The following is a 25,000-nucleotide window of genomic DNA, read 5'->3' as shown; positions in this document are numbered from 1 at the left end:
TTTGGAGGAGTGAGACAGGTTTGAGAGTTGACTTGAGATTTGAAAGATGTTGTTTTCTGGCTCTCCTGAGGGTAGACACACACTTGTTCTGAGCTTTATGGAAGGAACTGACATTCCCCTCAGTTGGGTTTGCTTTCCATGAAGCAAAGGCAAGTTGTTAATAATACGGTAACACACAATGGCCCATGAATTCCTGCTTTGTTTTCGATTATATTAAGTCATCGAAACCCCAGAAACAGCCTCCTGTCCAGCAAAATAACAAAATAAGCAAAGATTTCACGACAGAAAAATTTCTGCTCAAATGAGGAAACACTTAGAATACAGTAATCTTCCCTATTATTGTCATCTTTCTATACATTTTCATCCAGACATCATTTTCTGTCACTCTTTGGGATGCTCGACAACACCTTGTAAGATCCCAAATCACATTGCTCACCTCCAGGTTGTGAATCTGCGTCGTGAAATCTCTGAAATCTCCGTCAAACGCTGTTATCCTGAGATCTAAAACATCATGTGGGCTCTTCTTTGCATTGAGACAAATGCTTTGAAACTTGGTTGCCAAGGAATCGATTCCTTCGATTGTTGATGCTGTCAATGGAGTGAAGCTCTCAATCTTTGCCAGCAATTCTTCAATCTGAGGACACATGATGCAAAATTACCCCAAACACACAATTTATTAACTTTTACTCTAATGACACAGTAATCATGAGTTGTTCTTATCAGTCAACACCATCAAACATATTTTTTTTCCTTTTATCTGTCTGAATGAGTGAACACAGTAATTCAATGCACGCATCCACTGAATATGCCTGGTGTTGGCTTACTGGTTAGGGTTATAGGATTCTGAGTTCAATTCCCCCTCTGCTGTTGAATTAATACGAGGTGGGGTTGACTCTGCCTGTCATCCTTCTGAGGTCGGTAAAATGAGTGCCAGCTTGCTGGTATCCTGTGTCGGAGTGGTGACCCCTCCAGGATTGTGCCCAATAGCCAAGGAGACTGCTGAGGCAGCACCAACGCTCTACACAGAGTATGGTCTCAATGGATGGATGGATGGGTACACTTAGTGACTTCACACTGTTTCAATACACACACATACAGGGTGACTACAGAGTAAGTTCATGCATTCAATTGCTTTGAACTCCCAAAATGTAACACACTAGCAGAACTGTGTGTCCGCACAGGGGGGGTCATGAGCAATTAATTAATTAATAGGGTTTTCAGATTTTTTCCAGCAGCAGTCATGTGACATCACCTCTGATTTATTCATTTATTTTTCCCATGTGTGAGCAAAATGAGTAATCAGATGTTTGAGTTGTTTACCTGCCAGGATACCTCCAGTCACAGCACATCAGCACTAAAAAAATGTATTTCATGGCAATGAACGCAAGAGGTACCGACTGATCGGGGAACCGGTTAAACTCTGCGAATACACAAGCCCAGGACTACCAGAGTCGATGAAAACTCAGCTCTGCCGGTTAGGGCAGTTTTTTGGAATTTTGCCATGGTGCAATCCATCCACTCATTGGGACCACACTCTACGCAGAGCGTTGGTGCTGCCAAAGCAGTCTCCTTGGCTGTTGGGCACAATCCTGGATGGGTCGCCACTCCGACACAGGACTCCACTCTGACATGGTGCAATCGATAGCTCGCCAACCTTTGGAGAAGGACACCATGGGATATTTAACATCCACCAACAAAAGCTGACAGACAGGATACCAGTTTCATGTCCATCAGAGGGATGTCACACAAATTGATGAATCATCCTGCCTGTGAAACACCAGGATTGCAGTTTCCAGCTGAGTCAGGATTCAAACCCAGGTGAGACAACTTGGAGGCAAGAGTGTGTTCCTCCAGGCCATCCTATCAGCCTCAATCACCCTGTCATCTCAATACATTGAAACACAACAGGTTTGATGTGAATGCAAACCTTTGATATGATAATGCTTCACATTTATAAGGGAGAAAGACCTAAATTACTGGCGATTTTTATGCCCAACAGTGTTGTATAAAACTAAACTGTTGGTGTTGTTTAATTTTTTTGAGGGTCCGGTTTTCAATGTTATGTTCGACAACTGTCTTCATCCTGTATCTGACGTGACATTCACAGAATCGTCCAATCCGTTAAAACTGCAAACATGAGAAACTTGCCTTTTCCAACCTTGTGCAAAACGCCTGAAATTTTCCAAATATTTCCACTTCAGAGATTTCTAATGCATTCTCTCCATCCGGTTTCTGAAAACATTGAACTGCATCTTTGTAGACCTTGAAGAGATGTGTGCACACCTGTGCACGTCGACATAACTTGAATTTATACTCCAGACAAAACATGAAGCTTTTTCTCCCCAATCAAGACAAATGACATCACAGAAGTGTTTTTTTTAAACTGTCAATAAAAAACAATACCTGCATCTTTTGGGTGAGTGATGGTACACTTTGTTCCCACACACCAATGGATCCACTGTCTGTGATATAAGCTTTGCTTGCGGTGACCATTTGGTTTGTAATCTGAAAAAAGTCTGTGATTATGAACTTACAACTTCGGCAAATATTCATATGAAATGATTCATTTGTCCTGTGAAAACAACAAAAATTATCTCACACAATGCGGATTAATTACAGGAGACTTCTTCTTTGCATAATCACTGGATAAACTGATATTTGATAAACTTATATACAGTATAATGAAATAGTTTGAGAAAGCAAACATCAGAGTGAATAACATTCAAAATGAGGTATATTGTTTGTTTGGTCGAAATGAACAGTGTCCTCCTATTCAATGGCTTTGACTGTCTCTATGAGCTTCATATATGTATTTATATGTATGTATGTATATATATATATATATATATATATATATATATATATATATATATATATATATATATATATATTTATATATATTTATTTATATATATATATATATATATATATATATATATATATATATATATACATACATATATATATATAAATATATATTCAGTGGGGAGAACAAGTATTTGATACACTGCCGATTTTGCAGGTTTTCCCACTTACAAAGCACGTAGAGGTCTGTAATTTTTATCATAGGTACAATTCAACTGTGAAAGACAGAATCTGAAAGAAAAATCCTGAAAATCACATTGTATGATTTTTAAATAATTAATTTGCATTTTATTGCATGAAATAAGTATTTGATCACCTACCAACCAGGAAGAATTCCGGCTCTCACAGATTTGTTAAGAAGCCCTCCCATTCTCCACTCATTACCTGTATTAACTGCACCTGTTTGAACTCGTTATCTGCATAAAAGACAGCTGTCCACACTCAATCAATCAGACTCCAACCTCTCCACAATGGGCAAGACCAGAGAGTTGTCTAAGGACATCAGGGACAAAATTGTAGACTTGCACAAGGCTGGGATGGGCGACAGGACAATAGGCAAGCAGCTTGGTGAGAATGCAACAACTGTTGGCGCAATTATTAGATAATGGAAGAAGTTCAAGATCACAGTCAATCTCCCTCGGTCTGGGGCTCCATGCAAGATTTCACCTCGTGGAGCCTCAATGATCATGAGAAAGGTGAGGGATCAGCCCAGAACTACATAGCAGGACCTGGTCAATGACCTGAAGAGAGCTGGGACCACAGTATCAAAGAAAACCATAAGTAACACACAACGCCGTCATGGATTAAAATCCTGCAGCACACGCAAGGTCCGTCTGCTCAAGCCAGCGCATGTCCAGGCCCGTCTGAAGTTTGCCAATGACCATCTGGATGATCCAGAGGAGGAATGGGAGAAGGTCATGTGGTCTGATGAGACCAAAATAGAGTTTTTTGGTTCAAACTCCACTCGCCGTGTTTGGAGGAAGAAGAAGGATGAGTACAACCCCAAGAACACCATCCCAACCGTGAAGCATGGAGGTGGAAACATCATTCTTTGGGGATGCTTTTCTGCAAAGGGGACAGGACAACTGCACCGTATTGAGGGGAGGATGGTTGGGGCCATGTATCGCGAGATCTTTTCAAACAACCTCCTTCCCTCAACAAGAGCATTGAAGATGGGGCGTGGCTGGGTCTTCCAGCAGGACAACGACCCGAAACACACAGCCAGGGCAACTAAGGAGTGGCTCTGTAAGAAGCATCTCAAGGTCCTGGAGTGACCTAGCCGGTCTCCAGACCTGAACCCAATAGAAAATCTTTGAAGGGAGCTGAAAGTCTGTGTTGCCCAGCGACAGCCCCGAAACCTGAAGGATCTGGAGAAGATCTGTATGGAGGAGTGGGCCAAAATCGCTGTTGCAGTCTGTGCAAACCTGGTTAAGAACTACAGGAAACGTCTGATCTCTGTAATTGCAAACAAAGGTTTCTGTACCAAATATTAAGTTCTGTTTTTCTGATGTATCAAATACTTATTTCATGCAATAAAATGCAAATTCAATATTTTAAAATCATACAATGTGATTTTCAGGATTTTTGTTTTACATTCCGTCTTTCACAGTTGAAGTGTACCGATGATAAAAATTACAGACCTCGACGTGCTTTGTAAGTGGGAAAACCTGCAATATATATATATATATATATATATATATATATATATATATATATATATATATATATATATATATATACACAAACATACATATATATGAGCCTGGTGTTGGCGCAGTGGTGAGGGCAGCAGCTTGGGATCCAAAAGGTCCTGAGTTCAAGCCCCGTTGGACCACTGAATTAATACACCAGGGGGTTGACTCAGCCTGTCATCCTTCCGAGGTCGGCGAAATGAGTACCAGTGGACTGGGCCGGTGTACCATATCCGGCCGGTTAAAATAGGTGTACCATATCCCTGTGACGTAAGAGGCGACCAGGGTTGCGTCAGGAAGGGCATCCGGTGTAAAAAACATGTGCCAAATCACGATGCGGATCATACGGATGATCCGCTGTGGCGACCCCTAACGGGAGCAGCCGAAAGAAGAAGATATATATATATATATATATACATACACAACATATATGTGTGTATATATATATATATATATATATATATATATATACACATATATATATATATATATATATATATATATATATATATACACACACACGCACACGCACACGCACACACACACACACACACACACACACACATACACGTATACACTGATGAGCCAAAACATTATGACCACCTGCATAATATGCTTCTGGTCCTCCTTGTGCCGCCAAAACAGTGCTGAGGCATGCTGAGTCCAAAACATTATGACCACCTTCTTCTACTGCCGAGGCATGGACTCTACAAGACCCCTGAAGGTGTCCTGTGGTGTCTGGCACCAAAACATTAGCAGCAGATCCTTCAAGTCCTGCAAGTTGCGAGGTGGAGCCGCCATGGATCGGACTTGTCGGTCCAGCACATCCCACAGATGCTCAATCGGATTGAGATCTGGAGAATTTGGAGGCCAGGGCAACACCGTGAACACCATTCCCGAACAATGTGTACAGTGTGGCAGGGCGCATTATCCTGCTGAAAGAGGCCACTGCCATCAGGGATGACCATTGCCATGAAGGGTGTACCTGGTCTGCAACGATGTTTAGGTCGGTGACACATGTCAAATTGACGTCCACATGAATGGCCGAACCCAGGGATTCCCAGCAGAACATTGCCCAGAGCATCACACTCCCTCCACCGGCTTGTCATCTTCCCACAGTGCATCCTGGTGCCATCTCTTCCCCAGGTAAACGGCACACACGTACACGGCCATCCACGTGATCTAAAAGAAAACGGGACTCATCGGACCAGGCGACCTTCTTCCACTGCTCCAAGGTCCAGTTCCGACGCTCGCGTGCCCATTGTGGGAGCTTTCGACGGTGGACAGGGGTCATCATGGGCACTCTGACCAGTCTGCGGCAACGCAGCCCCATACGCAGCAGGGTGCGATGTGACTTGTGCCACAGTCCACCTTCTGTCGGTTCGGACCAGACGGGATAGCCTTCGTTGCCCTCGTGCATTGATGAGCCTTGGGCACCCAACACCCTGTCGCCGGTTTGTGGTTTGTCCCTCCTCGGCCCACCTGAGCACCTGACCACATGCAGAACTTTCATCTGCAGCTTTATTGAGTACTGCTCTCCCCTCGAACCTGGCTTCTGTAAAAAAACATCATCCTCAGCTTGATGCCGTAAAAACTTCGACCTTCAAGATTATTGGAACCTCCTGCGATGAAGCTGAGTCGATGGGCCTATCACTTCACCCACGCAGACAGGTCGGTGGTCTGTCTTCTACCGTCTCCTTTATATTTCTTGTTTGCCTTGTCAAAGCTCGTATGAGAGCTAACACACAATGCACAGGACAAGAGGGGCGTGGGAAGGACAAAACAGTGGGGAACAGAGACATGAACATCTGATGGACATCCTTTCATCTGATGAACAGAACAGAGACATCCTTTCTGGTCTTGCACCCTCTGATATTTCCATGCATTGTCCTCCCTCCCACCCCACCCCACCCCCCCTCCCAGGTTTCTGTAGGGAACAAGGAAATTTGTCTGCAGAACAAAGGAGTATGGCTCTCCCAGGTGGGATGGCACCCTTGCTTCACATGTCTCTCCTGGATTCTGCAGCATCTCAAGCTCTGAACATTTTTGGCATCTTTCATGATGAGACAGTCGTGCAAGCCCTGTTTTGACGTCACAGACAGTTTGGTAGATTCTGGTTTCTTTTTTTCTTCATCAGAGTGAGGCCAGTAATGGAAAAGTAAGATAGAACTGACATCGAGACAAACATAAAGGAAATGATCAAGCAAGAAAAGAGGAGAGTGAGGAGTGAAAGAAACACTGAAATTACCAAGTAAGATGGTTGGGTTAGGGAAGGGAAGTGGTGGTAATGAAGATGATGGGCCTGAAATGGGGATGACAACAGATGGTTCTCGTTGACCTCTGGTCTTGCTCCCGATACTCTCTCAGCCTGCCCATCCTCTGAAGTTATTCATTCCCTTCCTTGTTGGGTCTTTCCAGGTGGCCCACTGCACCTGTTGCTTCATGTCAGTTTGTTGCCTTTTCCCCCACCCCCATTTTTTTTACAGTTATTTAGGGCTGGTGTTGGAGAGCTTGTACATAAATCACATGCTGGACAAAAACAAGAGTAAGAAACCAAGGAAACCACTGTATCTGATCATTGAAAACATCCACACAGTTTATCACATTTCAACCAGGTACCCCTGCATCCATCAGGAGCAACGCATACAATGGGAATGTGAAACAGACCAACCAAAAGTATTCAATTAATTTGTGTCAAAAAGTTTTCATGCAAGGATATGTTGCACAGGACAATTTGAGAAATTTTTACAATCGGTGCTGTTTTGCTGTTTGAGCAAATAAAACAATGGCAACCACCGACGGCAAGAACAATGCACTTGTTTCCCCACTGTCCAACTATCAGTACATTGATGATGTTCACCCGGTTGCACCTGCTGGTTGCATCATCAACAGGGCACGGCTCTGATGCTGAGGAACAGCTTCCACCGGCAAGTTATAGCAAAGGAAGCAGACATACCTTCATTAATAAGATGGAAATCCTTTCGGATGACTTGTAGTACCGAGAAAAGTCATGTATCGCCTTTATTTGATTGACGAGGTTCTGGATCTCTTTTGTTATGGCCACCTGCAGAAACATACAGTGAGACATTGAAGCATAATTCACATTGAATAACTTCCCTCAAGTATATCAAGGTGTTGAAAACCAGAGAGTTGGTGTCAAAGCCACCCAATGCTCACCTGTTTGTACATTTATAGTTTTTAAAAGATGACTCCAATAATATTTTTAATAAAGCATTGCAGTGAAGTCTGATCCAAATTATTTTAAAGCAATGTATGTATTTGTATGTTGTTATCAGTAAAAAATAGTGTGGTAGATAAAAACATTAGAAAGGAAATAACTTGCACCAAAAACTTTAACATTTTCATGCTCACGCTGACGCTCACGCTCAGGCTGGGGGTATTGCTATAGCTCTCTGTTCTTCGAACAGGCGAGCTAAAAAAGTAATATGTAGTGTTTTGACTTCACAAATATTGAGTCTCTGAAAAAGGTGCACCAACAAAATTTATTTCATTTGGACTTCATTGCATCCCTAGTACAAATATTAAATGAATGGCAAGCGTCTTGTATAAACAGGCGAGCATTGGGTGGCTTTGACACCATCTTTGGTTGAAATTAAAAAAATTTTTAAATCATTTGTTAATTTCAACTTCACTACACCAATAGTATATCCGAAAGGAACCTCCATGCCAAATATCAGCATCCTCGTACACATATTAAATGAATGGCAAGCGTCGAAATAACTTGCACCAAAAACTTAAACGTTGATGTGCTACAAAAAAGTTAAGTTCAAAACAGGTCAAAAATTAAAAAAAATTTAAAATCATTTTTTAATTTCAACTTCACTCCACCAATAGTATACCCCAAAGGAACCTCCATGCCAAATATCAGCATCCTCGTACACATATTAAATGAATGGCAAGCTTCTAAATAACTTGCACCAAAAACTTTAACATTGATGTGCTACAAAAAAGTTAAGTTCAAAACAGGTCAAAAATTTCAAACATTTGAAATTATTTTTTATTTCAACTTCACCACATCAATAATATACCCCAAAGGAACCTCCATGCCAAATATCAGCATCCTAGTACACATTAAATGAATGGCAAGCTTCTAAATAACTTGCACCAAAAACTTTAACATTTTCACGCTCACGCTGACGCTCACGCTGACGCTCACGCCGGGGGTATCGCTATAGCTCTCTGTTCTTCGAACAGGCAAGCAAAAGATTGTGATAATAATTCGATTAAAAACTAGAAGGGCACTCGGCGGGGCCCATTCCTCCGCCACGCAATGCCTGATCCATGAGAACATATCGGGCACAACACTTCCGGTTCCGGTTTTGGAGCAGCGAGAGGTCTCCTTCGGGGCTCCCTGCTGACGTTCTCAAAGCTAAGTTTCCGGTTGTTATTTGTCCCGTTTTAACTGTTTAATTTTCTCACTGACATGTAACTGTGTGTTGCTAGTTCGGTTTTGTTTCAAAAATCGTGCTATTTTGTGAGTATTTTTGTCGACGTTCTTACCTGTGCTTGAGGCCTTGGCCTAGGCTTGAGGCCTACCGGTTCCACTCGGTGTTCGATCGTTTTTTTTTTTTTTTTTCTCCCCATTACCTTCAATTTCTATCCTCCCCATTACCTTCAATTTTGATCCTCCCCACTTTCCAAACATCCCCCATTCTCCCAACTAATCTCTTTCTTATCTCAAAATAAATAAATAAATAAAAATACCCTACAACAACACGCTCACCTTCTCCCGATTCTGCTTCTTCTTCTTCCTCTTAACTTCCTCCTCGTCTTCTTCCTCGATTTTTTTTTTTTTACACTTCCATGACCTAATCTGTTGAACTCTCTCATACATTATTTTTAACAACAAAAACGATCTTATAATGCTTCATCTTCCTCTCTCACACATGTGGTACTCTTTACTGTTTCACAATGCACTACTCTTCTGCTATTTTAACAGACTGCTCTCATTTCAACCTCTCCTTCATTCCTTGCCTAAAAAATCCAACTATTACAGCGCTTCTTCTCTCCATGCTCTGAATTCGCCTTCATTGCATCCATCAAGAATTGTGTTAAATCGCATCTCTGACCGAAAACTTTTAAAAACCACAGTTTGCCATGGATGCTCGCTTTCCATCAACCATTCTTTTTTTCCAACTTCAGTGCCAACTCACCCCCCTCACCCCTCACTCTCACTCTCAAAGCAACCATCCCACTCTTCTCCCTCCAAGCCTCCCTCTCACCTCTCTCAAAAATTCCCCCCTCACCTTTCTCCCACCTTTCATCCCCCTCACTCTTCCTTCTCAAAGTTGCCCTCCCTCTCATCCACCAACCTGCCTCCCTCCACTGCCCTCTCACCTCCATCTCTTCACTCCACCTCCTCAAATCCTCAACTGCCTTCTTCCTTGTCTCTTGTCCCCCCTCTCCCCCAGCACCACAGAGCCTTTTCTCCTCCTCATTCGGCCCCTCCCCTCGCTATTCTGCAATACCCCACACTCCTTCAGCAACCCTCCTTACCTGCCCCCCTCGTCCTACCCTCCCCCTCCCCCTCCACCTCCTGCACCCAAAGCCTCCTCCCCTACCTCTTCATAAAAAGTGTGGACCTCAAATATCCGGGGCCTTCGCTCAAACCTTTCAGATCTTTCCATACAGGTTGCCACTGACAAACCAGACATTATCTGCCGAACAGAAACTTTCCTCTCCCAAGACGTGTCTGACTCCCAAGTATCTCTCCCTGGCTACTCCCTCTTACGGTATGACAGACCTGAGCCTCGTCCTGGTGGAGGTGTTGCTCTCTTCATCAAAGACTCTATTCCTCACTCTCCATGCACTGCTCTCACTCCCCCACACCCCCAGGAATACCTCTGGCTTCGGCTTCCCCTCCACTCCCACCTCATGTTTATATGTGTACTGTACCGTCCACCGAACAGTGATGACTCAATCTACACCTCACTATCCGAAAACATGGACCATCTTCTATCTTCTCATCCAAACTCTCTCTTCCTCTTATGTGGTGACTTCAATTGTCATCACGCCAGTTGGCTAGGTGTGGGTACCTCTCTCACCTGCCATGGCACCTCAGCAAAAGCTTTCTGCGACTCATTGGGACTGACTCAATCGGTCAACTTCCCGACCCGGATCTCAACCAATGGTACTCCATCTCTTCTGGATCTGATTTTGACAAATTTCCCTGACAATATCTGCTGCTCTTCCTTCGCTCCAATTGGTTCTTCTGACCACGTCCTTGTCAAAGTGGACATCTCTCTGGCTGTTATCAGAGAACCACCTCACCGCCGTCGAGTCTGGCATTTCACTCAAGCCGACTGGCAGGGTCTCCGAGCAGCCATCAAACTTACAGACTGGTCTCCTATCACTAATTTCTCAAACATCAACTCATCCTGGGAATTCTTTCAAAGAAACTTGCTCTCCCTCATGCACAGATTTATCCCCTCTCGTGTTCAGTTGTCTTCCCCTTCCTCCCGCACTTGGTTTACTGAAGCTTGTGGCGAGGCAGTTGTCCTGAAACAACTTGCCTTTGCCTCATGGAAAGCAAACCCAACTGAGGGCAATCTCAGTTCTTTCCACAAAGCTCGGAACAAGTGTGTATCTACCCTCAGGAGAGCCAGAAAACAACATCTTTCTCATCTCAAGTCAGAACTCTCAAACCTCTCTCCCTCCTCAAAATCCTGGTGGCATTTAATCAAATCTGTTTCTGGTGTATGTTCCCCCTCCATCCCCTCCCTTACCTCAAATGGCCGCACTGCTGATTCCACACGTGATAAAGCTGAATGTCCAAACTCGGTGTTTGCAGCTAAATCTTGTGTCCCAAACCCATCACTATCTCTACCCACTTTACCCAGTCGCACCAACTGTCCCTGGACTCTGTATCCTTTTCTCCTGACAAGGTGGAGAGCTTGCTTACAAACCTCGAGTCAGATTCTGCAACCGGTCCAGACGGCATCAGCCCACGTGTCCTCAAAGCCTGCTCTTCTGCTCTTGCTCACCCTCTCTCTGTTCTATTCACCCTCTCATTTGCCCAAGGTCAAATGCCATCTGCTTGGAAATCTGCTAAGATCACTGCCCTGCATAAAAAAGGTCCAAAAACAGATCCCTATAACTACAGACCAATCAGCCTTCTCCCAATCATCAGCAAGGTGATGGAATCCATCATCGCTTCAGATATGAAATCCTTCCTCTTCTCCAATGGCTTGATTTCCAATCATCAATTTGGTTTCAGACCAGGTCACTCTACCCTGGATATGCTGCTTCTGCTCTCCCATCAATGGATGGAGGTCCTCAATGCCAGACAGGAAATCCGAGCCGTATCCCTGGACATATCACGTGCTTTTGACACAGTCTGGCACCCTGCCCTACTCACCAAACTCTCTTCCCATGGTATTCAAGGCCATCTCCACTCATGGCTCGCAGACTTCCTCTCCTGTCGCAGCAACGTGTGGCCCTAAATGGAGTTCTTTCATCCCCTCTTCCTGTGCAGGCTGGAGTTCCTCAAGGTAGCGTTCTGGGCCCTGTTCTTTTTCTGGTTTTCATCAATGATCTCTCGGACTCTCTGGAAAATCCTCTATTTCTCTTTGCCGACGACTCCACCCTCTGCCGTACCATCTGTCATCCCTCAGACCGGCAAGCAGCAGCTTCTTCACTCACTGCAGATCTGGATAAAATCACAAACTGGTCCAACACGTGGAACATGTCTTTCAATCCAGACAAATCTCACACTCTCACTATGTCTCTTCGAAAGGACCGTTTACAAAACCCCCCATCCACTTTCTCAACAATCCTCTGGAAGAAGTCTTTTCTTTCAAGCTTCTAGGTCTCACTATCTGCCATGACCTTTCCTGGGAAAGTCACATTTCCAACCTCGCCTCAAAAGCCAGTCGCCGACTGGGAATCCTCCGTCGTGCTAAGTCCTTCCTCGGCCCTCTTGAGCTCCTGACCACTTACAAAGCTTTTGTCCGTAGCCTGATGGAGTACTGCTCTCCCCTCTGGGCTGGTGCTCCTGCCTCCCACCTTTCTCGGCTTCACGCTGTCGAAACCAGGGCATTTAAGATCATCGGCATCTCCCGCAATGAAGCTGAGTCTTTGGGCCTCTCACTCAATCACCGCAGGTTGGTCGGTGGTCTTTCTGTCTTCTACCGACTCCTCTCCAGCCTTGCCCCCCTGCTCTCTCTGCGATTTGTCCCCACCACATTTCCACAGGGCGCTCAAGGTCCGCCAACAACCCCTTCTGGTAAAACTACCAAAATCACGAATCACTGCTCATCTTCACTCTTTCATTCCTCTTTTTCCCGCCTTTGGAATAAACTTCCTCACTCTATTCTTTCCCATTCTTCCCTCCAGGCTTTCAAAACAGCTGTTCACCACCACCTCTTATCTTCCCCCATCCAAATCCTCGATCTTTTCTACCCCCGATAATCCACCCAAGCCCACTTCCTTCATTTCTCCTACTTTCTTCCTGAAAGTCCCTGAAATGTCCATCTTCTCTTCGCCATGTTCCCCGTCCCATCCCCATCCCTCTCCCTTCCACAGTTCACCTAATGTGTCTGTTCCCCACTGTTTTGTCCCTTCCACTCCCGCCCCTCTTGTCTCATGCCTCCTTGCTGTGAGTTGTGTGTTAGCTCTCATACGAGCCTCGACCAAGGTATACAAAAAAAAAAAAAAAAAAAAAAAAAAAAACCTTGGTGCCAGGTGCGATACAAGTGAGACCTGAGAATTTCAGAAAGGTGAGATAGATACAGTGAAGTTCCACGTGAATCGAAGCTTCAGCAGTGGAGCCATTTGCTGTCTTCGCCACACACCTGTAGATGCCGGCATCTTTTAATTTTGCCTCGTGTATCACGAGCATCGCCTCTTTCTCCTGGGAAGAGGCCTCGACACGGTACTGCGATCCCACTGGTTTCCCACTTGGAGAAAACCACCAAACGTCAGCATCCTCGTCCGCTGGGACAGGAAACAAAAGGGGGTTGGTGAGGTCTCGGATGGAGGGTAAGTTGGGTGAAAGGGGTGAAGAAAGACAATGTTACAAGAACTAAATGGAGAAGGTACAAGGCTGCATGAAAAAAACAATTCAATAATTACTGTCCACTCGCAACTACAACCTGTCACTGAAGCCATGGGAATATTGAGGGTGGGGGGGAGAAAGAGGGAGGGGGAAACGAGAAGGGGTTGGGGAGTGAGGAAGGGGGAGCATCGAGGGGTGAGGAAGAACGGAGCAAGGAAAGGGGAAAGAGTGAGGAAGGGGGGGATGTGGAGAGAGACCTCATCAAAGCTCGCTATACACTCTGGAAGGAGGGGTGGGAGTGAGGAGGGTAGGCAAGAGAGGAGGGATGGAGGGGGAAGTTGGAAGGTGGGGTGGGGTTAAGGGGAGGTAATCGTGAGGGGAGGGGGTTCTGGAGTTGCGTTTCAAAGGGATGCTTAGCTTAGACAGCTGAGGGGGAAAGGGGGTGAGGTGATCTCGACTTACGTTTGGTTGTGGGACTTGTGTAAAAATGGGGAGGGGGAGGGTACTGCAGGATTAAACAAAATGGGGTACGTTAAAACACCATGTCAATACTGTTACGAATTTTGAAACCGATCACACACAACATCCACGTTCCTATAGCTCGGTTATATCAGTAAGTCTATGTTTTATAGACAGCTTCCTTCCCTTGTCTTGTGGGTGAATCAATGTAAATGCGCTGTGATTTATTTTAATAGTTAGTTTTATCGGGATTCTGCAGAGAAGAACAACGACCCTCCCGCCCCGAGATTCCTGCAGCGTAAACAAGAATGATGGTTAGAAGGATGCTGCAAGCTGAGAACGATCATCCCCCGCCCCGAGATTTTCCCCGCGCGCTGGGGAGGGGGAGAGTTGAGCACGCCGGAGCCCATAAAAGCGAGCCAGCAGCGGGCAGCGAGCAAGCAGTAAGCAGCGGGCCAGCCAGCCGGCAAGGAGAAGCGAAAGGAGTGAGGAGAAGCGAAAGGAGCGAGGAGAAGCGAAAGGAGCGAGGAGAAGCGAAAGGAGCGAGGAGAAGCGTAAGGAGAGAGGGCTCGTGTTGCTCATCGCGTTGGAGCGCTCGTGTTGCGGGAGCGCTAGTCTCCGGAGGCCTGGAATGGTCTTGCCACTGCCGTCTGGAACGTCTGCTTCCTCCTCTTCCTCCTCCTCCTGAGGATTGAGCTTGAGAGGGACCATCCGCCGCCGGAGTCGGAAGGGTCGCATGTCGTCACCAGAGAGAACGGAGTCGACGTTTTGGTGGCCGGGACGGGCACTGAACCGAGTCATCCTGAAGACCTCAAGAGGAGGACAGGTCCAAGGTAGACCCTGCCCCTCGGCTCCACTATCCTCCGAGCTGAAGACCGAAATAAAGGCGTCAGCCACCATTTCTTTTGGGTGTGTGTGTGTGTGTGTGTGTGTGTGTGTGTGTGTGTGTGTGTGTGTGTGTGTGTGTGTGTGTGTGTGTGTGTGTGTGTGTGTGTGTGTGTGTGTGTGTGTGTGTTTATGTGTCCGTGAGCCCGTCCTCGAAGTAGTGAATTGTATATTATATTTTCGCCTGTATATTATAATTTGCCTTGCTTGATATTCGGTTTAACCCTGCCTCTTGCGTGCTCCCCTAATTCCCCCCCCCCACATTATTGTTGAACAAATACCCCGATTGTTAAACGTATCAGCTCGTTTTGTGTTTCTTTCATTGGTTCGACATGACGCGTGATTGAGAATAAGTAAAAGCTGTTATGACACGAAGGGGACATTTGGACCGACGATTCTTGACGATTAAACCGCTCGGAATCGCACACGGAACGAGCGCGCAAAGCGGCTCGTTTTCGTACGAGTTCCGTCGAGGGTGAATTTCCCTGGTAGTTGGACCACGTGGGTATTTAGGTAAATTGAAATTGGCAATCGACCCTACCCCACGTGGTCTATCTATTGGCAAACCTCGGTCCGATAGAGGATCCGTCGGCTCCGAACTTATCCGGGGCGACGACCTATACATTCCGGGCGATCGGTCGGACCAACTTGCAGCTCCATCTAGCGGTCGTGCTCACGGCCGATACCCGGCCCCGCAACAATACAACATGTGGAGACCTCCTATAGATGTCCATGAAGGGTGGAGAGAGAGGGGGTTTGGGGGGAAGTAAGTATGGGAGAGGGGGAGGGACGACAGGGTCAGGGGAAGGGAGATAAAATGCACCCAAACAACAACATTTTCATTTTTAAGTGCTGGGTTCTACATAAAACTAGGTGGGAGCATTTAAAACCCACACTAGACAACAGGCAAAGGCCTGAGCCTCGTCCTGGGGGAGGAGTTGCTCTCTTCATCAAAGACTCCATTCCTCACTCTCCATGCACTGCCCTCACTCCCCCCACACCCCCAGGAATACCTCTGGCTACGGCTTCCCCTCAACTCCCACCTCATGTTTATATGTGTACTGTACCGTCCACCAAACAGTGATGACTCCATCTCCACCTCACTATTCGAAAACATGGACCAACTTATATCCTTTCATCCGAACTCTCTCTTCCTCATATGTGGTGACTTCAATTGTCATCAGGCCAGTTGGCTTGGTGTGGGTACCTCTCTCACCTGTCATGGCACTTCAGCAAAAGCTTTCTGCGACTCAATCAGTCAATTTTCCGACCCGGATCTCAACCAATGGTACTCCAGCTCTTCTGGATGTGATTTTGACAAATTTCCCTGAAAATATCTGCCGCTCTTCCTCCGCTCCTCCTCCGCTCCAAGCGGTTCTTCTGACCACATCCTTGTCAAAGTGGACATCTCTCTGGCTGTTATCAGAGAACCACCTCACCGCCGTCGAGTCTGGCAATTCACTTAAGCTGACTGGCAGGGTCTCCAAGCAGCCATCAAACTCATAGACTGATCTCCTATCGCTACTTTCTCCAACATCAACTCATCCTGGAAATTCTTTCAAAGAAACTTGCTCTCCCTCATGAACAGATTTATCCCCTGTCGTCTTCAGTTGTCCTCCCCTTCCTCCCGCCCAATGGAACACTGAAGTTTGTGGTGAGGCAGTTGTCCTGAAACAACTTGCGTTTGCCTCTCAGTTCCTTCCATAAAGCTCGGAACAAGTGTGTATCGACCCTCAGGAGAGCCAGAAAACATCATCTTTCGAAGCTCAAGTCTGAACTTTCAAACCTCTCTCCTACTCCAAATTCTGGTGGCATTTAATCAAATCTGCTTCTGGTGTATGTTCGCCCTCCATCCCCTCCCTTAACTCAAATGTCCGCACTGCTGATACCGCATGTGAAAGGCTGAATGCCAAAACTCCATGTTTGCTTCTTCGTCTTGTGTGTGAAACCCATCGCTTTCTGGACCCACCTTACCCAGTCGCACCTTGCTGCTCCTGGACTCTGTGTCCTTTTCTCCTGACAAGGTGGCGAGTTTGTTGTCAAACCTCGACTCAGATTCTGCAACAGGTCCAGACGGCATCAGCCCACGTGTCCGACAAACCTGCTCTGCTGCTGTTGCTCACCCTCTCATTTGCTCAAGGTCATCTGCCATCTGCTTGGAAATCAGCAAACATTACCACCCTGCATAAAAAAGGTGCAAAAACAGATCCCTGCAACTACAGACCAATCAGCCTTCTCCCAATCATCAGCAAGGTTATAGAATCCATCATCGCTTCAGACATTAAATCCTACCTCTTCTCCAATGGCTTAATTTCCGATCATCAATTTGGTTTCAGACCAGGTCACTCGACCCTGGCTATGCTGCTGCAGCTATCCCAACAATGGATGGAGGTCCTCAATGCCGGACATGAAATCAGAGCCATATCCCTGGACATATTGCGTGCTTTTGACACGGTCTGGCACCCTGCCCTGCTCACCAAACTCTCTTCCTTTGGTATTCAAGGCCATCTCCACTCATGGCTCACAGACTTCCTCTCCTGTCACAGCCAACGTGTGGCCCTCAATGGAGTTCTTTCATCCCCTCTTCCTGTCCAGGCTGGAGTTCCTCAGGGTGGCGTTCTGGGCCCTGTTCTTTTTCTGATTTTCATCAATGATCTATCCGACTCTCTTCGGCCGTGGGCATTTCCTATGAAAAGGCCCTAAAAACACTTTTCGTTCCGAGGAAGGGGTGCGAGGTGAACTTTGGGCTGCTTGTAGACACGTGTATGGTAGACATTAGGACAAAAGTTCTCCACGAGATTTTAGCCCAATAAGGCACAGTGAGCTGTCGAAGTTGGTCGCCAGGGTGCGAAAAGTGACATTTTGGCTTTTCCCCTTTTTGCCGATCGTATATCTCGGCGAATATACATCTCCCAAGCCTCAACTCTACGGGGGCGTCAGACACAACAACATAGCTCACGAATCAGAAGTATCGACCATGTAAACACTTTATTGTCAAGATAATGAAAACTGCAACAAGGTGCATCATTCAGAAAAAAAGCGATTTTTGAGGAATTCCTTCATTTTTACGAGCCTGTATCTACCTCCAATACCGACCGAGATGTCTGAAATGACTGAAGACCACAGAACGTTCTACTGTCTTCCTCTTTTGGAAATATCGTGGTCCTGGGGTGGCCAATGTGGAAAATATAAACAATGCAAATCGTTACTTTAGCCCGAGCATGATCAAATCTTTTTATGATCACTAATTATCTCGATATTGAGAAGGCTTCATCTTCCACATCGACTGACCTAGAGATTTGAAACTGCGCGTATGGATACAACCACCTGCTTACTTAACATTCATGGATTATCGCAATCATACTCTGACAGTAATTAGGCACTTCGTCATTAAAAGACGGATAACATTCTCATCTTATACACTTTCTGTGCAAACAGAAATGGAAATGTGAACAGCGAAGCTGTTAACTAACCTACACCACATTCTGCTAAGGGAAGACTACACAGAATCATCTTCACAAAATTACTAATTAATTCTTAATTATCTTCCTATGACTGATTAAGCCATGTATCACAATCTGTCAATCTCACTGAAACACGAATGGAAATTCACACATCGGTGGGAAACAAAATCAAAAATTATCAATATCTCGCAATGGCAAGGTGGAACCTTATTGGTCCTCGGGATTTGTTTACTGAGCCTAAAGTGAATGGATAATGAACCTTATAAAATGAACCTTATTTGTCATAGAGACAATAGCTGCTACATCAAGGAAATGCGTTACTGAAAAGCCATGCCACGACTAGATCATTACTGGAAGGACTAGGAAGATGGATGTCGACGAAAAGCTGTGGTTATGTGACATTAGTTATACTGAATCCGCGCATTAGTTATTTTCATCTAACCGTCATCAGCATCATCATCGGCGTCGTCGTCGTCCTGTTCATTCCCCCCTTCGAATAATTCTTCGGTCGGTGTTTTCAAACTATTCTCACAATTCCGACACTTGCAGGACAAGGTAGAGGAGTGACACGAACACTGTCCTGTTTTGCAGTTTGACATTTTACAGGCGCAGTTGACAACCTGCAATATCATTTCTGGGGCAGGGTCCTGTGTCATCCACAGAATTGACAATTCGTCCCCTGTCATTCGCCAGCCATGGCCAAATGGAGTAGGAGCATTGATCAAGGGGGATAGCGCCCGTCGATATATGGTGGCTTGATAGTGAGCACGCAGAATATGTTGGTGCAGGGCGTCATTTGTAGGTTGCATAGACTGTTCTCCTGGTGACGAAGCCAAACAAAATACTCTGTATCTTGTGTCATTCACATCCGCTGCCGACTCTTGACCGTAAATAGCACAAACGAACCTCACCAATGAAGTCACGGTTTCTGCTGCTATATCGAAATCGGACCCCAGCCTCGCACGAAAGTCTCGTTTTTGGAGATGGCTGAAAAGGTCTTCTTTTTTCCTTTACCATAAAAACAACTTGTCGAGTCGCATCCGGTCAGGATGTGAAATCCAACGAGAGCCTGAGACAATTCCTCCCCCAAGTTACTTCTGATGCGTCCGATGTCGATCACACGGGCGCGAGTTCTCACGCCAGTTGAAAAAAAACAAATTCGCCTGTATTTGCGCACCGAGTGCAACAGCGATCACTGCTCCGTCAGTATCGGGACTGTGAATGACAATATCACGGTAGCTGGAACCGGCGTGCTTTGCATGGAGCATGAGGCGGGTGTCCGCTTCCTCGTGATCGCACTGCAACTCATCCACTAACTGTACAAATATCTCACCTGATGTCGCTTTCAGCACGTGACACTGGTCAGAATGTGTCACATAAATGCTGTAATCGCACCCTAGGTTAGGCAGACTGGTTGACCGCCAAGTGGTGAAGAGAAAACCAATCAGTGCTTCTTTATTCTTACCACTGGCGAGAAACTTCTTCCACTGACTTGGGACTTTTTGATCGGGGCCGTACAACAATCTGGTTACACTTAAGTACCTTGGGTACTTCGTCGAGAATGCTCAGCATATTTGATTGAGATGTCAGGGTATCGATCACACACAAAATCTATCCTAGAGCTGCCAAAACTCACCATTATTTTAATGAGGGCAGCTTGGATATTTTGAGCCAGGTTGAGAAATGTCTCCGGTATACGGACAAGTCCCTGAATCACAGCCATGCCATCGACTATAACAGCAGGGTCGTGAGGCATTGAAAGAGCAAGGACATTGTCTACCCTACGCTCCATCAAATCCATCAACGCGGATTTATTGGTTTTTGCAAGACCACCATCCGCACTGGGAAGGGGAAGCGAGACAGGACTTAGCGAATATGAAAGTCCCTCTCGCATGTCGAGTTGCCGCGTCTGACCAATGATCAGCAGTCGTCCGAACAAATTACGATCAGCTTTCAGGGTCATTTCTTCCTGAGATGTTACCCTCGAAGTACTTTTCACTTGTGCAGTGAAAGTTTTGAGCTTCTGAGCCTTGAGGATGGAGTAGAAATCGACAGTGTTCGTCAACAAGCGGGATTCCATAAAACCGCAGAGTAAATGTTCACCGGTTTCATAGGCATTGAGGAGATCATGCTTCACAGTGGGGCTTGCAATGATCCCAGAACTAATGCTTACCAAATCAGCTTTCGGATCGAAAGGATCCATCATTGAGGTGGTGGTAGACATGAGGTTCTGTATGTGTCTCTCATCCCTTATTGTACGAGCTGTATCCAAATCCTTCCGACGACGTGATTCAGAATGACTACCCGCTAGGTTCTGACATTGTCGGGTTATAGCCGCACGTTCATTCTGTGAAAGGATCCAGCGGTGAACGGCTGCTCCATCAAGGCTGAAGTTGGTGATTCCTGTTGATGTTTTCGAATCACGGTTGACAGTCTGCTCGATAGCCTGGTCGCAAGCTATAGAGGCAAAAACCATGGTGGTCTTGTCGTTGGACTGTCCACTGACCACGTTCACGAAGTTCGGCATAGCACTGAGGACGGGTCTCCGGAAGGCTAATCATTTCAACCCAATAAGCCGTCAAATATCGGGAATAATGTACTCGATCGTACGAAAAAAACCATGGCAACATAGATCTGGTTGCAGGGAGATGGAGCTCCCAGTTGGATTCCCGAGGGGCTCGAATGAAAAGGAGCAATATAGTCACCATCTCCAAGTATGACGTCCAGAAATCGAAGGTGGGATGAAACTTCCTTTGCTCTTCAACAAACTTGTCGTACACAGACAGAATGGCAAATCAAAATGATCAAATTTGATTTAGCTCATAACAAATAGCTCGGTAACGTACCTGCTGTGGAGTGTTTCAGCTTTAACTAGTTTATCACGCTTTGGCCCGTGGACTCGGTTAAGATAACGTGACTCTTTCTTGCAAACGATGCAAATACGTGGGAGGATGTGGCCTTGTGAAGAGATTGGCAATGCCGATGTTGATCGCAGACTCTTCTTTGGTGATGACAGCACACCAGGCTTTTGAACAGAAGCATCCACTGCAGATACTTCAGTAGCTCCCTCAAAAACATGCAAGCATCGTTTCTTACTCGCAAGCCGTCTCTTTTTATCGGTGAACCGTCTGTAGCACGTCGGATGGTAACCAGCACTCGGTGGAATATTGGTGAAGCCAATGCCAGCATGGCTGTGATAACGTGACCGGGCGATGTCACCCCTTTCCCCGGGTAAATGTAGCCATTTTCCCAAGCACTCGCGATATTTACCCCTTCTAACCTCAGGAAATGGACATACATTCTGTTCTTGTACCGATGACAGATGCAAAACACACCATGAAGGCGACTGACTTCTCCTGGGATTTTGCTCGGGACATCACTAAGTTAAGGCCGACGTGGAAGCTGCCACGACAGTACAAGTAGTACCCGTGTTTACAAAAATACGGCTGCTGATTGGTTGCAGCTGATATTGCTCCGCCAGCTGGCCGACTTCTCGGCCAACGTACGCAGTTAATCGCCGATTACACTTTGAAAAATATTGCATGTAACTTCTAATTAATGCTCAGACTTGGGCGTTGTTTACATGGAGAACTTTTTACACGTTACAGCAAATATCATTTTGACCATATTGTGAGTGAAAATAAGTCGCACCCTTTTCACGGAACGAAACGGAACGACAGCAGCGGACAGCCCACGGCCTATCTGGAAAATCCTCTTTATCTCTTTGCTCATGACTCCACCCTCTGCTGTACCATCTGTTATCCCTCAGACCGGCAAGCAGCAGCTTCTTCACTCACTGCAGATCTGGATAAAATCACAAACTGGTCCAACTCGTGGAACATGTCTTTCAATCCGGACAAATCTCACACTCTCACAACGTCTCTCCGAAAGGACCGTTGAGAAATCCCCCCCTCCACCCCATCCACTCTCTCAACAATCCTCTGGAAGAAGTCCTTTCATTCAAGCTTCTGGTATTCACGATCTGCCATGATCTTTCCTGGAAAAGCCATATTTCAAACCTGGCCTCCAAAGCCAGTCATCGACTGGGAATCCTCCGTCGTGCAAAGTCCTTCCTCGGCCCACCTGACAGCTCCTGACCACTTGCAAAGCTTTCGTCCACAGCCTGATGGAGTACTGCGCTCCCCTCTGGGCTGGTGCTCCTGCCTCCCACCTTTCTCGGCTTCACGCTGTGGAAACCAAGGCATTTCGGATCATTGGTATCTCCCGCAATGAGGCTGAGTCTTTGGGCCTCTCACTCTCTCACCGCAGGCAGGTCGGTGGTCTTTCTGTCTTCTACTGTCTCCTCTCCCGTCTCGCCCCCCACCCCTGATCTCTGCGATTTGTCCCCACCACTGTCTCGTAAAACTACCAAAATCACAAATCACTGCTCACCTTCACTCTTTCATTCCTCTTTTTTCCCACCTTTGGAATAAACTCCCTCACTCTATTCAATCCCATTCTTCCCTCCAGGCCTTCAAAACAGCTGTTCACCACCTCTTGTCATCCCCCATTCAAATCCTCGATATTTTCTACCCCCGTTAATCCACCCCAAGCCCACCTCCTTCAAATTCCCTGCTTTCCTTCCTGAAAGTACCTGTGATGTCCATCTTGTATTCCCCATGTTCCTCGCCCCATCCCTCTCCCTTCCACAGATCTCCTAATGTCTCTGTTCCCCACTGTTTTGTCCTTCCCACTCCCGCCCCTCTTGTCTCATGCCCCCCTTGCTGTGTGTTCTGTGTTAGCTCTCATAAGAGCCTCGACAAGGTATGCAAAAGAAAAAGAAAAAAGGCCTGCCTGCAAGCATGCATGCTAGCTCATGCAGCGACCTTTGCACTCATCCGGTTGGCTCACTCTGAATCTGATTTGTACAGGCTACACTCAGGGGAAGCCGTTTTAAATTCAAAATTAAGCTGTCAGTCCTCAACAGTTCCCTTAACATAGTGAGACGGGTGGAGGAGGGAGAGGGTGGGGTGGAAGAAAGAGGAAGGGGAGGGAGAGGGCGGGAGGTTGGAGAAGAGAGAGGAAAGAGGGGGAGATTAAAGGGGGAGGGGGGAGGGTGGGGGAGGGAGAGGGGGGATAGGGGGGAGGGATGAGAGGGGAGAAGAGTGGAGAGGGGAAGAGAGAGAGGAGGGAGAGGAAAGGGGAGAAGAGGAGGGGTCAGAGAAGGAGAGAGAGAGGGGTGGGCGAGAAAATCAGAGGGGTGGGAGATGGCGGAGAGGGGAGAGTGGAGGGGAGAGGGAAGGGGATATGGGGGATTCCGGTAGACGTGAGGGCCAATTTAACATCCATCCGAGAGACAGGGCACACATTGATGAATAACCATGCCTGTGAAACACCAAAATGACTCCTTATAGCTGAGTTGGAATTCAAACCCAGGCTATACAGCTGAGAGCAAGCATGCGAAAGTTACCTTTGGGCTCACCTGCCGTGATGTGTCGATTCACTGCTTTGTAACAATTGAAAACATTTTTTACTCATATTAATTATCTAATTTCTTTTGCTTTCCTAAACTCCAGAAATGTCACGGTATCGCCAAGAAAGCTTGTAGAGAACGAAGCTTGAAGAGATTGAAGCTTAAAGAGCACACGCCAAGTTGCTTCAGCACTCAAGCAAGCACTTCAACGAAACATTTGATAAGGAACGGCTGGCTTGGCAAGCGCCAGCTCGCTGCTTGAAAACTGAACACAACCCTGGACATCTCAACAGCAAACAGCAGATCGAAAACATCGACAAAAGGACATTTTTTTAAATTAAAGACTTCAAATATGAATAAGCTAATTAAATAAGGCTGGCTCAGGGGAAGCGATTATCAGCTTGGCAAGCGATTATCGATCGGTCATATAAACACCATGCACCCAGAGATACCTGTAATGTCAAGCAATGTCTGAGTTGAACAAATGAACACTTTCTTTTTTAGCAGTCGGAACTGCTGTTGAGATCAACTAAGAAGTTTAAATTTTGAAATTCTGCAAATATCAAGACATTTCAGAGGTTATGGCATGTGCGGAAATGAAATAAAGCCACGAATGCCGGCGTATCCAGGCGTTTATAAGAATTGCAATGTCTCCAGCGATTCGTGGAAATGATATTCAGACATTCGATGATGTGAATGAAGAAAGTGAAAAAGAACTTTTTCATTAATAAACCGTTACGGCCTCTTCCAAGTGAAGGCATTGCTGAGCAGGCCCCCAAAAAATTGCAAATTAAGACCCCAGCGAGGGACAGCGAGGTGACCAAGGATGAGCCTTAATAATGGATAATTAAATAAGGCCGTTCATTTATATTTAAAGGGGGATGTTTAAATCCACCCAAACACACAAATTTCACTCATGCATGACCTTGGAGTTCCCTTATTATGCACGCAAAGTTTGGGGCCGCTCGGTTTCATAGTTTTGGAGTTATGGTGGACTGACGAACAGACGGACAGATTGACTCACGGACGGACTGGCTGAATGACAGACACACACTGACATTTATTAGTACAGATTATCAGCCCCTTTTGGACTTTGTCTGAAACGGGGACTTACGGATTTGGTCTCCATTTTCGTGTCCGTGCGTGCGTGTGTGCGTCCTCAGCCATACCTCAGATATGTACACAGTAAACACCGATTTGATTCGTA

At 46.1% G+C, this 25,000-nt stretch overlaps 3 protein-coding genes across 41 annotated transcripts in view; 1 reads left to right on the top strand and 2 right to left on the bottom strand.

Annotated features, from left to right (window-relative positions):
• Positions 1-25,000, bottom strand: part of LOC147021573 (dynein axonemal heavy chain 8-like) — a 238,149-nt gene that overhangs the window by 91,390 nt on the left and 121,759 nt on the right. The gene's annotated exons all lie outside the window — the stretch shown is intronic.
• LOC147021576 (dynein axonemal heavy chain 8-like) overlaps positions 1-25,000 on the top strand; it is a 165,600-nt gene that overhangs the window by 48,577 nt on the left and 92,023 nt on the right. The gene's annotated exons all lie outside the window — the stretch shown is intronic.
• Positions 16-24,955, bottom strand: LOC147021578 (dynein axonemal heavy chain 8-like). 6 transcript variants are annotated; one of them, XM_085891679.1, is made up of 7 exons: positions 24,246-24,952; positions 18,000-18,081; positions 13,370-13,511; positions 7,513-7,620; positions 2,404-2,505; positions 2,149-2,283; positions 16-634 (listed from the first exon to the last, which is right to left on the bottom strand). In XM_085891679.1, the coding sequence occupies exons 4-7, from the start codon at positions 7,516-7,518 to the stop codon at positions 314-316; spliced, it is 564 nt and encodes a 187-aa protein (XP_085747805.1). In that variant the 5' UTR covers positions 7,519-7,620; positions 13,370-13,511; positions 18,000-18,081; positions 24,246-24,952; the 3' UTR covers positions 16-313. The 6 variants fall into 6 exon arrangements, with proteins under 6 accessions (XP_085747805.1, XP_085747803.1, XP_085747800.1 ...); XM_085891677.1 differs by lacking the exon at positions 7,513-7,620 and having other exon boundaries at positions 13,308-13,511; positions 24,246-24,955; XM_085891674.1 differs by lacking the exons at positions 13,370-13,511; positions 18,000-18,081; positions 24,246-24,952 and adding an exon at positions 9,301-9,817.

This window comes from Eptatretus burgeri, chromosome 8 (genome assembly GCF_056783735.1).
Source record: "Eptatretus burgeri isolate ZD-2024b chromosome 8, Ebu_testis_v1, whole genome shotgun sequence".
NCBI lineage: Eukaryota > Metazoa > Chordata > Myxini > Myxiniformes > Myxinidae > Eptatretus > Eptatretus burgeri.
Note: the sequence above shows the minus strand (reverse complement) of the source record. Positions and strands in the feature narration are given on the sequence as shown.